Source organism: Plectropomus leopardus, chromosome 19 (genome assembly GCF_008729295.1).
Source record: "Plectropomus leopardus isolate mb chromosome 19, YSFRI_Pleo_2.0, whole genome shotgun sequence".
Lineage (NCBI taxonomy): Eukaryota > Metazoa > Chordata > Actinopteri > Perciformes > Serranidae > Plectropomus > Plectropomus leopardus.
The window spans coordinates 18577853-18592886 of record NC_056481.1 but is presented as its reverse complement, the minus strand read 5'-3'; the positions used below and the strand labels follow the sequence as shown (position 1 = coordinate 18592886).

Below are 15034 nucleotides of genomic sequence, written 5' to 3'. Positions count from 1 at the left end.
ATTACTTATTATTATTTTATTTTTATTTTTTAAAAACTCATCGTGTAAATATTTTGTGAAAGCACCAATAGTCAATCCAGCAATAATGTCAACATATCAGTGGCGAGGTATTTGATCAAAACGATTATGATATTTGATTTTCTCCATATCGCCATTTCTACCAATGAATTTATTATCAAATTAGCTGGCAAGTTTAATAGTTTACAACTAACTGTTTATTGTTGCAGCTCTAGTTTATTTGCACTACAACTTTCATTATATTTTACATAATGTGTGTATACTACGTGTATATAAACATACATTAATGCCATTTTTCTTCATTGTTGCTTTTACTTTATTAATGTCTTGTTTTGCTATCTTATGTATTATTTCATAAATGTTTATTTTCGTTACTGTTTGTGGAACAGGGAGGCTTAACTGTATTACACTTTGCAATCTGTTTTGAGTATTGAAAGTAAAGCTCAATCTAGTGACCCCAAACTAAACCCATAGCCTACATACATTAAGAAACATTGAAACAAATACAAAGTAATAATAATCTTAATGACTGACTGAACAATAACTATATAACCATACAAACAATTGGACCCAAAAGTCTGATATGTACTCTATAATTTAATAACTTGCATGTTCTCGTAACCTGCACTCTACAGCAGTGATACTCAACTTATTGTGCACCATTGCCAACATCAATGGGAATTGTTCTTGTACTTTTAGTATACATAAAGTGCCACAGTGCATGGAAAAGCATCAAAAAAGAGCTTGTTTAGCCAAACTGTGTTTTGTAACGTCTGTGCAGTCATGTAAGAGGCATGGGCAGGAAGCTGGAATTCATGTCAAAGTTAATAATGTTCAAAACATTAATTAAATTGCAAAGCGCATTTTTCTTCACAGTGCTTACCTCTCCGGCACATTGTGCAAAAAGTTCAGGGAAAAGTCTCATTTTTTCCCGACTGCGACTCCAGGCATTTGACCCAGACATGGCTGCTGTTCAGTGGTCCTTAAAGTTTTCAAGTCAGCTGATGAGCACGATAGAGGTGTACTGATAATTCTCCACAATTTTCTGAATGTGCTGGCAAACTCATAAAGCATTCAAATAAAAAACTTACATCAACTAGCATATGAAGCATTTCTGTAAACCACGGACAGCGCCATATTGTTGACCCTGTCATCAAGGAAACGCTAGGAAGGATATTCTGGAATCTGATTCGCTCATCGCTCTGTCAATCACAGCGTCAGCGCTTGCTTCCCTGACGACGATTCGCTGATTTGCAAATTTGGGCGTAACCAAAAACGCCAATAGAAATGAGGATTGCTTCTTGCTGTTCCGTGATTGGCTAGCTGTCAGCTCGAGCCCCGCCTTCCCCTCGTAGCCCTCGGAGGAAGATGAGTAACCCGCAGCCAGGACTGCTAAATCATGGCAACATTTATGGAGCGACTGGCTTTTCTTCAGAAAGTAAGTGCTGTTTACGGTCATTACTAGTTGCGAAAACCAGTAACAGCTGAACGAAGCATGTCGAACATAACATACGGTAACGTGTCTATTTGAAGTTAAGTTGTGCCATCATTAGCTTGCTAGCAGCCTGTTAGCTAACAGCAAGAAGAAACATTTGGTGACAGCATTTAATGTCATTTTCCTGTTAACATGCCAGCTTGTTCCGTTCAAGTCTTAAAGAAAAAGACAGCAATACAGGGCTGTCATAACTGCCTGTTTGGCCAAATCTAACCTGGTACTCAGACTCTGGTGTTATGCCAAGTTTGTATCTATGTCAATGTCTGTTACATCGTTAATCACTATGTAAAGTACACAAGTTGAGTTTTAATCAAATGTTTTGCGGAGTGTGCAATATTCATGGCATATAGCAGTATCCCTGACTGACAGTTTTGGATGTTTTATTTAGAATCACTTTTTTTTTTAACCATCATGTTGTTGTTGTTGTTTTTCTTTAATTCTTTATTTTTCTGGGCAGCATTTTATGGTACAGAACATACAGTTCAATTTCCCCTGCTGTGCGGACTTTTTTTTTTTTTTAAATTACCATGATGTTTCTTAAGTCAAAGCTAAAAACGTTCCCTCTTTTACACTGCCCACTTCACCCACTAATGACTGCAAACATATTGGATTTTAAATCATTTTACATTAGATTTTTTTTTAATCTTCGCATCTCACTTTTGCTATTTTTAATGGTGATTTTTATTGTAAAATTTTAAAATAATTTAGTAATTGATTTTAACTTTTAACATCTTATATCTGTACTCTTTAATCATAAATCTGTATCCTTTATTATGTTTTTATATTTGTAAAGCACTTTGAATTGCCCTGTTGTATTAAATGTGCCATACAAATAAAGCTGCCTTGCCTGGCCTAACATCTGTAGGTCCCGACTCTGATGAAGGCTACAGCAGATGATGAAAACCCCTGTCCTGGATACCTTTTCCAAGAGATTGGAAGTATCCTTTGTCAGATTCTGTTGTGGTTCTGCTATGCAAATACAAGGAATAACTGCTGAATGGTTAAATTTTCTTAAGTATGAAAAAGGTCACATTTTTTATCATATTGTAAACTTATTAAGAGAAAATGTATAGCTGTGAATATATAGTTCAAAGGGTTAAAAGTGCTCAAGGATATGTCATAAAGCAAAGCTCTGTGACAAAAATCTCCCATTTAATATAAAGCATGCATGTTCAAAGTCTGGCCTGGGGGTCAGTTGCAGCCCTCAAACCACATTCGATGTTTGTTCATAAACAGACAGTAAACAAGCAATCTTACTTACTTACCAGCAGACATTTCCTGCTAGGTGGCAGACACGGCCACAGCTAAGAGGTGAACAAAGAAACAGCTGTGTGTCTAATTATTTGAGACTCTTTTTTAATAACCCATTTGCTGCGAGAAGCAGTTGGCCCCCAGGCATTTTTCATCTAATCTGGCCCCCATTCAAATAAGTCTGAAGACACCCCGATAAAGAAAAGTTTTCAAATTGAAAGCATCATTTCAAATCATATTTTTTGTTTTCCAGCAAGCCTAAAGTGATGGAAAATCTTGAGTTAAAAAACATGGATTGGAATCCATTAATTGGTTTTGAATACAAAAGCAGGTCAGGATTTAAAGTTTATTAATCTGAGCAGGAGTTGATAATAAAAAAAGCACATGGGTAATTTCCACGCAAGACTGACTGACATAAACATGCCAGCAGAGATATTTTCTTCACAGTTACCTTATTATCCTCTGGTATTCTAGCCAGGGAAGAATCACATCGCCCAGATCAGACATAGAGTCGATTATGCTGTGGTGGTAATATCCTTAACCATCACCACACTGTAGAAATCTCCCATGAGTCTTCAGGTTGTGGTCAATGTTTGTTGGAGTACCTTCTGGAAAGACTGCAGGTGGAGTCTTGTCACGTCAAACTCAAGGTGAAAACAGTCTTTTTACTCACATTACTGTCTGTAAAATAACCTGTCAAAAGATCTGTGTCATGTCACCATAATTTATAAAGTTAAAATGTTGGTTATTTTCTCCTATTTCCTTCATGAAAGTAACTCGAGGTTCTGTTTATGCTTCTGATGTTTTAGGTGCTGAAAATCTTTGTCCATCTTTGTGGTCATGGCTCAAATCATTTCCTCACAGAACTCAGAAGGAATTCCACCTTCATCCAGCAAGCGTCAGGTTGGACGTTGATCACTTGAGCTTTTAGCTCCATTTAGCTCTCATCACACTGTGGCCGCTCTGTTGACTGAATACTCATTTGCATACTTTCATGTTTTGCTTTAAAGTTTACAGTGGGCCTCCTGATCCTATCCATGGCACAGCATTGTACCAGAAAGTGAGAAACACAGCACAGGTGAGACACAGCTGTTGTTTGTGACGAGTACTGAAAAAAAAAAAAAAAGTATTTTTGCTAGAACTGTCACTTTATTCACAGAGCACTATGTTCCTCTGCCTACTTATTGCCGTGTAGCGCTTCTAATGGTCTTTATAGCGGTTTTCAATCATGGAAATTATGGCTCATGAATTGCGGTCAAACTGTCATAACAGGCAGCAGTGTTGGAAATTAGTTCCAACCACAAGCCAAATGCTGGTAAAATATTAAAGTGGCTGTTAGATTTGCTTCACTCAACAGCCAAAGATACAATGGTAGACAAAAATGTTAATTTCCAACCCTGATAGGCAGCGCTGATCAAATGTGGAACAAGATTCTGTCAATGCATTTGCTATCTCTCACCTCACCTCGCCTCATTTTTAGAAACGTGCTGTATTTTAGTGTACTGTTTAGCTGTGAAGTGAGAGGGTTGGTCTGGCAGGTGGGTGGTGCTTGGTACGTCAACTGTATCCAACATTGCGGCCTGGTCATAAATGTTCTCATTTTACAGCAAAGTAGACTAAAATATCTTTCTGAAAGTATTTAAAGCAAGAAATAGACAATGCAGTAAAAGGGTTTCGATTCATATTTGAACAGCGCTGCCCAGTTTGACCACAGTTCACGAGCAGGGATTGACATGATTGACAGTAGTGTTAGATGCGGTATAGATTATGCAGAAATGGTCCTTCAGACCATAGACACAACAAATATGACAAAAAAAGCTCATTTTATGAAGGTTATCAACTATTCCTTTAATGATCAATCATACATCTGTGACTGGTATGCAGACACCCAATTTTATTTTTTTCTATTTGCAGGAAGTGGCCAGGTTGCTTTTCACAGATACAATTTCCACCAAAAGCGGCGTCTCTCCGCTCAGCCTCGCACCCCCAACAATGGGTGAGTATAAACAAATGCTTAATTTAGTAATACTTTCCATACTCCACGCACTTCATATAACCCTTTGAAACCTGAGCAATTTGGTTTGATTTCTTTCAAAATCAAAGCAGCTTGGAAAGAAATGTCCCACAAATTGTAAAAGGTTACAAGAAAATGACCTGAAAACTAGTTATTTTATTTTTTCAGGTCATTTCTTGTTTGTTTTTTACTTTCATCTTTTGCTTATTTTCAGGTAATTTTCTTGGAAATTTTAAATAATTTCTGCCTAATTTTTTGGTACATGTCTTGTGAAGCTGCCCATTGGATTCTCTCCATATTTTTGAAAGAAATCGGGTTTCAAAAGGTTAATTACACTGTCAAAAAGGTTTTACAAAACCTGTAAATATCTTATACTTAAGTGTTTTATTGAAACAAGGGGTTGACATGTAGAGCAAATAGAAAAAGACAAAATTTTATTTATTTATTTTTTTGTACAGACTTAGCAGAACCTTAACCATGAACCTCATTCAGTCTAACCCCATCCCATTCAACAGACCTCTTTCATGTGTAGCAAGTGACCAGTGGAATTATGAAATAGTAGAAATGTATAGTAAAAATAGGAAAATGACAGAAAATTAAATCAAATATAATAATCCCAGATAGATCATTAGTAAAGGTAGTGCCTAGCAATAAGAATAAGCAGAAATAGTGAAAAAAAAAAAAAATAAAAATGAAAAAAAAAAAGTAGTCGCTGATGTCAAGGGTATCAGGCCTGACTATTGAAGAGTAAATATCGTAAAGGCCCTGTACACTCTCACAGGTGTTTTCACTTAATCTGGTTAATTAGACTTCAGCTCAGATTGAAGTTGTGCTTAACTACAGTGAGAGCTATGTGAGGGCCTGATGCAATCCAGAGGAGAGGGCTAATCAGGCACAAGTGAAAACACCCGTGCAGATGAACCAGGGGTGTGTGTACCTTTTAATATTAAAGAATAAGAATTCAAAAGGTTGCTATAAAAGCATCTATCTGCTGTTAATCTAAATGACCACCTGAATGTTCTTAACCTGAATGCTTTAAACCATTAAAAGGGACAGGAGATTTGTTGATAAGAGTTTCATCAGATATGGAGCTGAATCAGTCAAACTTGTCGGAACTCATTCTTACTGTTATATGTAATAATACCGTCCATCATCTGAAATATTAGCAAGAGCACGGGTGTCTCTAAGGAGCTTGAATGGTTTAAATCAGCTACAGAAGGTTCTTTGTATTTTGTGAACTAAAGCTTTGAGTACAATAGGTCTCCTGTGTTTGTCTGTCCAGGTATGGGCTCAGCGACTTCCCACAGGTCGGGAATGCAGGGCTTTGGCTACAGTCCAGGGAAACAGGGGGCAGGTGAGTGACACACCACCGCACACACTGACTGCACACAAATCCAGTCAAGCTTATCTGCTGTGTAAGTTTCTGTACCTTTATGTCTGTACCTGTGACTCCCAGCAGGCAGTGACTCGCTGCTGGATAAGATCCAGAAAGCTGCAGAGGTTGTGGCCAGCGCTGTCCTTCCCCCAACTGAACACCAGGGCATCCGTCTCCATGACAACCATTACCGGGCCGTGGTTGCGCCGTCAGCTCCCATAGAGGTCGCCGTGCCCGCGTGTGCCTATAACCTACCTGCTCACACACAGAAAGGTGAGACATTGTCGGTGTAATGTGGTTCCCATCTGGTGGGTAGCGGGCCTATTCTGAATGGACCTTAAGTGACTCACGATCATTTCAGTTTTGTTCTAAACGCATTTTATTTTGAAGGACAGTGAATTTCTGATGAATAGCTTTTATTCTGAAGTGCTGTTTCCTGCTGTAGAGTAAGATTATTGTTTTTTTTGGGTTTTTTTTACAGCAACAATTTAATAACCCTGATCTTGGTATCATTTGGCCTACTAACATACTGTACTTTTACAACTTTTATCTGTTTTCTGTGTTTTATTTGATTTAAAAGGAATAGATGACAGTTCATTATACAATTATTACTTTCCAATACCCACTTAAGCCTACCCCTCAACAACCACCCTCTACCATATATATATATACCCTGATCTTGGTATCATTTGGCCCACTAACAAACTGTACTTGTACAATGATTAGAATAATTTAACACTTATGTATAAGAGACAAAATAAACACATTAAAGAAAAAAATGTAAATAATACAAAGGAAGAAAAAAAAACAGTTTTCAAAGATTGGATCATAAGGATGTGTGCCAAATTACATTACAATCATGGTGGAGATCTAAACAAGAACAAACATGACCACAAACGGCAAATACATTATAACACACATCATATTGCACCTAAAGCTGCCCTTCTTGCCATAAAATCTGGTTGCTATATTTTAAAAAAGTCCTTCAACTGGTTTTGAGGTAATAATATGCACTTTTTTGGTTGCAGTTTCTAACCCTTAAGTTTGCACTTTGTTATATGTTATTTTTTCATTGTGTTCTAAGCCCATGTGTTGTTAACATTTTGTAAAAATAAAATTGAAAGGTGGAAATGTATCATATGAATGGACCTTGAGCTAACGACATAAGTCTGGTTCCTGTAGCTGGACCAGTCTGAAACCACTGGTGTAATGGACACGTGGGCTCAGGTTTCTAAATAGAAGGAGAATATTTTTGCAGATGCGGTGTATGAATCATTGATCTGCTCACTATGTAACAGCATCAAGATTTATGCAGTTCTGATTAAAAATATTCATTTGACACCTGGGTTCTACTGTGTGTCTTCACCACAGCATCGACCCGGCGGTGCCCAGGACAGGTAGGAGGCGGGTGGGAAGAAACCGACAGCGGCAACAGCTCCTCTCACAACTCCTCTCAGGATATCGCGGCTAACAGCAGGGCCTCTGTGGGCAGCAAGTCGGCTGGTACTGGGAGCCAATCGGGGGCCAGCAGAGAGAGCAGTGGGGACCTATCTGAACGGTGAGTTGCAAAGTCGTCTTGTTAAACACACAGTTTGGTCACATTTTAGAGCTGTGACATAAACAAAATGAGATAAGATAATCCTTTTCAGCCCACAGCTGGGAAATTTGCAAGATTAGCCCCTGACTGTCTAGTGTCCTCCACATTATTGTCATTTTTGCCTCACATACTGACTTTGTTTACATGCACAAAATATTATGTTCTTTATCCCTATTATGAAAAGGACAATATTTCTACTTAGCTGTTTCCATGGCTAATGTAAATGAACATTCAGCTAATATTTCTGTTTACATGCAGCCCTTGATACTGTGATCAACATGTCCTAATGTGTCATTTAGTCCTTCAGAAAATGTGAAAATGGAACGGCTGTCGCTTATGCCATTTTGTGGCTTTGCATCAAAATAGGATTTTTAAAAAAGTTTTTCTTCTCACTTGTTCGACCTTGTGAGCACAACTTCCCATTTTCATTTCTTTAACCGACTTGAAAAGATATTTGCAGATATCCAAAAACCTATTGATAACCAAGTCTTTCATAATGTCTAAAAATAGTCGCATTTCTCCTTCCCACCAGAAATGTGGGCTTTTTTTTTGGACATGTACAACAGCCTTGCAAACTTTTGGCAAGTTGGTTTGTGTATCCATGACATTGCACATAGCTAAGCAGGTAAAAACCAGTGTTGCAAACTGTGGTAAAAAACCCAACACACATATTCCGAATGTGCTGTATTTATTTTTTTAAAGAATGCTTCTAAAACCCCAAAAAAACACGTTCAGAAAAAAAAGGTTTAAATGACGTGTCAAAATCAGATAAGTGTCATATTTGGAATAATAGTGGGATATGTGTGTGCATGTAAACGTAGTCACTGTCTGGTCTCCAGGGTGGAAGCCTTGCAGCTGGGGGACTGCGGCCAGGAGATGGCGCTAATTAACAGACTGACTGAAGGATCCAGAGTCTTTCTGTCCAGAGAGGAGAGCCAGCACTTCATCAAAGAGTCAGTGCATCTCAAATCAAACTTAAAATACTTCTGATTCTCCCTATATCAACTGTTTTATTTGCCTACTTTTTGTAAATGTCCCTCTTTCTGTCTGTTCATCCTGTCAGGTGCTCCACTCTCAACTGTGAGGTCGTGCTGGAGTTGCTCTCAAGCAAGCTTCAAGATCCCTCAAACACTGTTAAGATGGTAACAACTGATATGATTCACAGACGATCCAGGTTTTCCTCATATTTTATTATAAACCTAACATACATATTTTGTTTTCCTCCAATCCTGCAGCGGGCACTGTGTGCTGAATCATGCCTCATGACCTCTGACCTCCTCTCTCTGGAACAAATGTTTGGAGCTACACACAAAAGGCTCCACCAGCTGAGTGAGGGACCTCCAGGACCCGTGGCCAACAAAGCCACCAAGGTACGAGAGACATAAAGAGAAAGCGACACATGGTTGACGGCTGATAGGACAGAACTAGAAAATACTCAAAAACTAGTGTTTTTTTTTTTTTTCTTATCTCTGCTTACCAGATCCTGCGACAGTTTGAGGCTTTGATGGGTGGATCTGTGCACACTCTGAGGCGGGATACAGCGAACAGCAGCCATGTGGCAACAACTAATCAGCTTCCAACATCTACATACTCAGACACTTTACTACCAACCCACTCTGCTGACACCACTAACAATTATCAAGCTGACATCTCACCCACAGGTGCCACCCAAACACCAAATCACCCATCTTCACCTTTTAGTGCGGCCATGGCCCAGAGAGACTCCTCATGGGAGCCGATGAATGACGGTAACGAGGAAAAACTTTCTGCAGCTCAGCAAAAGTTAGTGCCAAACCAGTTGGAGCCAGTCAGGACTGCCGAGTTAAAATCTGTCGCTGAAGAATCAGAGCTCCCAACGGATAGAAGCTGTTCTCCTCCAGCCGAGCCCCCGAGTGAGCCGCCCTGTCTGAGTAGACTGTCCCTGTTCAGCGGTATGGAGCTGGTGACTAAGGGCAGGCCCCTGTGTAAGAGAGACACGTCCCAGACAGAGATGGACACGACGGGTGACGGCGGGCGAAGGGAGAATCTCACTGTGCATAAAACTGGTGACGATACTCCTTTATTTTGCAATTCAGTCGCATCTGATAGCAGCCAACCAGTATCGGCCTTCTCATTTCTCAACTTTTGACCATGGACCAACTTTTTACAGCTGGAGCTGTCTCGGTTTAGCCAATGATGTCATCACGTATTAGAAATCTATTTAATTTTATAAACCAAGATCAGATCTGTAAGCTTATGAGAATATAGTCGGCAGATTCACTTTTTTGTTTTGGATTTTCTGTTCTTATTTATACGGTGCCTCCTTTAAAATTGTATTTGAGCAGCAGATTGGGTGAAGAGACGAGAGATTTTGGATGCATAGTAACTGTAGTCCTTTAGAGTGCAGTCTGAAGTCAGCATGAGAAACAACCTCAACTGTCCTATACAGGAGGACTGGTGTCGAAGCTATGTTACTGTTTGTTGGCTAATTCCTCAATAGTATTTAGAAAGAATGGTTGTCTTGAATTACAGGTTTTTATTGACAGTTGCTTTATCTCAGGATTCCTTTTAATGAACTGAACTGTTATGCCTCTGCAGCACGCCCGAAACCTCTGAGGGAGAATCCCTCTGTTTGTAATTTGCACTACAATTGCTTTCCTTATGGACTCATAAACCTACAGAAGAGAGTTGTCTTCCATATCTTTTTTTGGTACTAAGCTAGTATGTCAGTGTGATGAGTTTTAGTTTACAATTTATTTATCATGTCTGCCCTGTATTGATTAATCATACCAGTGAGAGTGGTGGTAGAGTGCATGTATATGATTAGACTAGTTTAGAGAACTAATGGATGAATAACTTTTGAGATATTCTGTGCGCATTACTGTCTGCCGTCAGCATAATGCAAAATCAGCAATTTCATGGGTGGTTGCTCCTGTAACCAAATAAATTGGTTGCTTTACCATCTCACCATTGTTTTTCAGTTGCATACTGTCCTGTGGTGTTGAGGACTGTGGAATGTGGTACACACTCCACGCCAAAATGGTGATCCAGCCTACCGACTGGTACGTACAATGAACGCCACTGATGTATTTTGTTTGAGTGAACACAAGCTATGCTGCTGCATAATGCTGAGGAACAATAAAACCTGCTGTATTTCTGTTACAGCAATAACTACTACAGAAATGAGTCTTGTTAAAATGTATTTAAAGGTACAGTGTGTAGAATTTATTTGCATCTAGCAGCGAGGTTGCAGAACTGAAACTTCTTCTGTGTGGCAAACCATGCAGGTGAACTATGTTGAACAATGCATAAACACAAAAATGGGAATGGCTCTATCTATAGCCAGTGTTTCGTTTGTCCATTTTGGGCTACTGTTAAACAGCTCAGCAGACTCTGTGAGAGACAACTCACTCTGTGTGTAGATATAAACAGCTCATTCTAAGGTAGCAAAAAAAACCAAGTTCTGATCATTTCAAGTGACTAGAAACTAATGAAAACATAGCTATGAATATTATGTAAAGGGTTCCCACACATTTTTACCAACAGATTTTCAAAAATTTTTTCAAAAACCTTTCAGAAGCTGGGTCAACATTAGTTTTGTTGACCCCTTCTGCAACTGCTATAATCTAACTGGGACCTGTTTCATTTCTTTTGAAAACGCAGGGAAAGGGCAATGAGCAACTTGGCAAGAAATGTCCCAAAAACTGCAAAAAAAAGAAGTAAAAGGTGACAAAAGAAAAAAGAAAATTAACTGTACACACCTGTATACACCATTTCTGCCAATAGATGCCCCTAAATCCTACACTCTGTACCTTAAGATGGTATCAGTGACATGATGCAGATATCACTTTCAGAAACGTTTTATTTCAATGTCAAATGATTTCGGAAAATTACATAAAATATGAATCACTTTCACATCTCTCATCTTATTCGCAACACAGTGTACTGGTCATATTAAACCATACATTAAAAAAATAACAAGTATGGCTGACAGGCGTTTATGACGCATCCACACTCATGATGTGTAAAATGTTAAACACATGGTTACAAACAGATTTAGAGAGCTTTTTCTTGTGGCTGTTTTTTTTGAGACGCACTGAGCTGAGCATTACACGGCCCGAGCCACAGACTCCAGTGCCTACTCTCACAGCTCTATAATTAGCCAGGGTCTAATCTGAGATTGGATTTTGGTTGGTGAGGCGCATGAGGAATCTCTGTTCTATTACCTTGAACCCACTGACGTGCCACACCAAAACACAGATTTCTTTAGATAGTAAACGTAACTGCAAATACACTATAATTTAACTCTGTGACTTTGGTTAGGGAAAACAAAGAAGGCCTAAAAATTTGATTTAACTGGATTGTTTAATAATGCTCCTTGGGAGTGAATCCATTGGCCGTCATGAACTTCCTTTGTGAATGGGATCGCAACAGTTCCCATTTCACAGATACAAGCATGTGACCGACTTCCCCAGTCGAGAGTAAACAGAATGAGGAGTTATTGAGTAAAGTGCTTAGCTTTATTTAGTTTTGCAAGCACTTTGGATCATCACACGTTTCTTGATATTAGCACCAATGAAAATGTCCACGCATCGACGCACGCATGTAAAGAGAATGATACCTCTTTATAAAGTGCACAGGGTGCGTGCAAACACACATACACACACACACACACACACACACACACACACACATACACACACATCAATACTGCACAGAAAACCACAGTGGCTGGGCCATGGAAAGGCGGATGTGCTTATGGTCTTGACAAATGGTACATGGTGAGGTGGGGATGAGCCTTTGTGCCCAAAATCTGTAAACCTCCCCACACAACATCCCCTTCCCCCTGACCCCGAGTGTGTCGCTTGAGGCCTTCCAGGAAGAGCCGCTGTGCCAGTAGTGTCGGCACTGATGGGCCAGGGAATAAAGGTCAGGAGAGAGGTCAGGGGTCACGGTCATGTCGAGCCTGGACGCCCTCTGGTCTGCAGACTACTGAAATGCGCCTCCCTCAGGACTCTGTTGATGTAGTCGTAAGAGACACTGCTGCCATCGCCATGGAAACCGTGCTGCAAGGAGCTACTGGAGTCTTCGGGCTTTGGGCTGAGGGAGTACTGGGTGGTGCAGTTGTTCTGGCTGTGTATGCACGGCCTGGTGGTGGCCACTATTGCTCTCTCTGGACTACTGATCCCGTTACTGCTGTCGCTGCTGGAAGACTGTAAAAGCAGAGCAGAGACAGGCTGTGGATTGTAGCTTCACGTACTGATGCAGAAGCTGTAAATAAAACATTCTGTGCCTTTTCTGACAGTGGTGCATTGCATATGCAATGCAGCGTCACGTGTATTTATATGCATCATGCCAGGCTGCTTGCACTGTCTCTAAATGTCAACGGGCTTTACATTAGAAAGAGAATATATGACCTTGTCAGTAAACTTTCATCACACAATCAGATGAAATCTGGGTAAACTTACGTCTGAGTGATGGTCTTAAGATGAATGCAAAGTTCAATTCGGTCTCACCTCTGAATCCAAATCTGACACTAGCAGGCTGGGACCCCCTCCTGACCTCTTGGCCTGAGGACTCAGCTGTTGGTCCTCCTCACTGTCACAGCTACGGTGTCGTTTCCTGTGTGAAACAGAAATGGAAGGAACAGAGAGTGTTGTGAGTGCAAAGGACAGTAGAGCGAACATAAAAGTGTGAGTGTGACAGAAACGATGCAGGCAGGAGGAGCAAAGAGATGGGTGGAGAGAGGAAGACTATCAAAAAGAGAGAACATGAAGAGGAACCAAAAATAGCAACTCGTACTCAGGCAGTTACATGATCAGACATGTAGCACTCCCATTATGTGAATATACTGATTAACATACCTTCCCCGGGGTCTTTAAAGAGATAAAACATAAAGTGTAGATACTGCATTTTCAGCCTCAACTGTCTAGCTCTTGGTTTTTGATCACTGGTATATTTGAGCTATTTACAACATTGCATTACATTAAACCGATTACACAATTATTAAATGTTAGATAAGACTTTAGTTATCCCTCACTTTGAAAATTCACATGTTACAGCAGCTAAAGAGTCAGAAACAGAAAAAATGCAAAAAGTGATTTGAGTGCCAAAGATGAAAGATGAAATAAAAATATATAATCTATATACACCTTTTACTTATCCAGATACTGTATGTTTATGATTGACAGATGCACCGGATAACTGAAATACACACATGGTGTGTAATATATAAAGATACATAGCCTATAAATATTATTGCACAGTAAGTTGTAAGATAATGCACAGTGGGAAATTGCAAGGCATGTGACATAGTATAAATATAACAAATATGTATATATATTTGGCGAGTATTTATAATAATGGTGAAAAAGTGTATATATATATATATATATATATATATATATAATATATATATAACTCTATCTATCTATCTATCTAGCTCTCTATATATACTGTCATGTTGTATGTGTTAGGTGGTGTTGGAGAGATCTAGTTACAATGTTGCATTACAATGAAGTAATACAAAATAAAATGTAATACTGTATGTAATGATGAGCCTGTACTCATGGCGAAGATGTGTAAAAATGCTTTTTCTCGTTACCTGCTGTCGGTCAGCATTTCTGCAGTCTTGACGGATGTTTTTGGCAAAGAGACAGATTGACTCTCCTTGGATTCTCGGATTGAGATATCTTCTCTTAAAGCTTTGGCTATGTCACAGCTCCACGACCATTTTGTAGAAACTCAGTATGGCAAGCTCCCTCTCATGTCATCTGAAAGTCTCGGGTGTGTGATAGTGAGCGATCACCAGACGGCTACAGCACCGGTCGGAAGCCCTCAGCTATGGGTGAGTTCAGACCTGTCACTGCTTAAAGTCCAGTCCGCCCTGCCTACGCCTCGGTGGTTAACAAACCGCTGCTGAAAGCTAACCAGCTAACTATCAGGTGTTCTCGTTTACGCTGTGAAATCTCGGGGAGCTCCAGGCATGACAGCAAAGGGAGCAAGCTAGCCGGCTAGCTGCTACCTTTAACGTTATATCAGCTGCCTGTCAAGCTAACTACTTCGGCTAACTACTGCTGCACTATGCTAACTCAAAGTTCTTCCGCTTTCGTATTCCGTCCGTCCACTTGCCGTTAACAGCCGTTAACTGTTGCCTGTACTTGGCGGCACTCCGACGCGAGAAATTCAATAAGTAAAGTTTAAACTACATTCATTTTTAATGTTGTCCAGAGCAGGATAACCGGCACCGTTAGCTGGTTCGGTGTGTCATAGCGAGGCTTGTCGTGTTTTCTGGTCGTCAATGTT

At 39.8% G+C, this 15034-nt stretch overlaps 2 protein-coding genes across 3 annotated transcripts; one reads left to right on the top strand and one right to left on the bottom strand.

The window, feature by feature from the left end:
- Window positions 1-1370: 1370 nt before the first annotated feature.
- tepsin (TEPSIN adaptor related protein complex 4 accessory protein) lies at window positions 1371-10693 on the top strand. 2 transcript variants are annotated; one of them, XM_042507883.1, is made up of 13 exons: window positions 1371-1456; window positions 2379-2451; window positions 3323-3414; window positions 3574-3667; window positions 3775-3842; window positions 4679-4760; window positions 6061-6132; window positions 6238-6426; window positions 7525-7711; window positions 8590-8703; window positions 8814-8892; window positions 8986-9120; window positions 9231-10693. In XM_042507883.1, the coding sequence occupies exons 1-13, from the start codon at window positions 1418-1420 to the stop codon at window positions 9876-9878; spliced, it is 1872 nt and encodes a 623-aa protein (XP_042363817.1). In that variant the 5' UTR covers window positions 1371-1417; the 3' UTR covers window positions 9879-10693. The 2 variants fall into 2 exon arrangements, with proteins under 2 accessions (XP_042363817.1, XP_042363816.1); XM_042507882.1 differs by having other exon boundaries at window positions 6235-6426.
- An 880-nt stretch (window positions 10694-11573) lies between these two features.
- Window positions 11574-15033, bottom strand: si:dkey-21c1.1 (protein FAM104A-like). Its single transcript, XM_042507967.1, has 3 exons — window positions 14334-15033; window positions 13246-13351; window positions 11574-12942 (listed from the first exon to the last, which is right to left on the bottom strand). The coding sequence occupies exons 1-3, from the start codon at window positions 14348-14350 to the stop codon at window positions 12685-12687; spliced, it is 381 nt and encodes a 126-aa protein (XP_042363901.1). The 5' UTR covers window positions 14351-15033; the 3' UTR covers window positions 11574-12684.
- Between the last annotated feature and the right edge of the window lies 1 nt (window position 15034).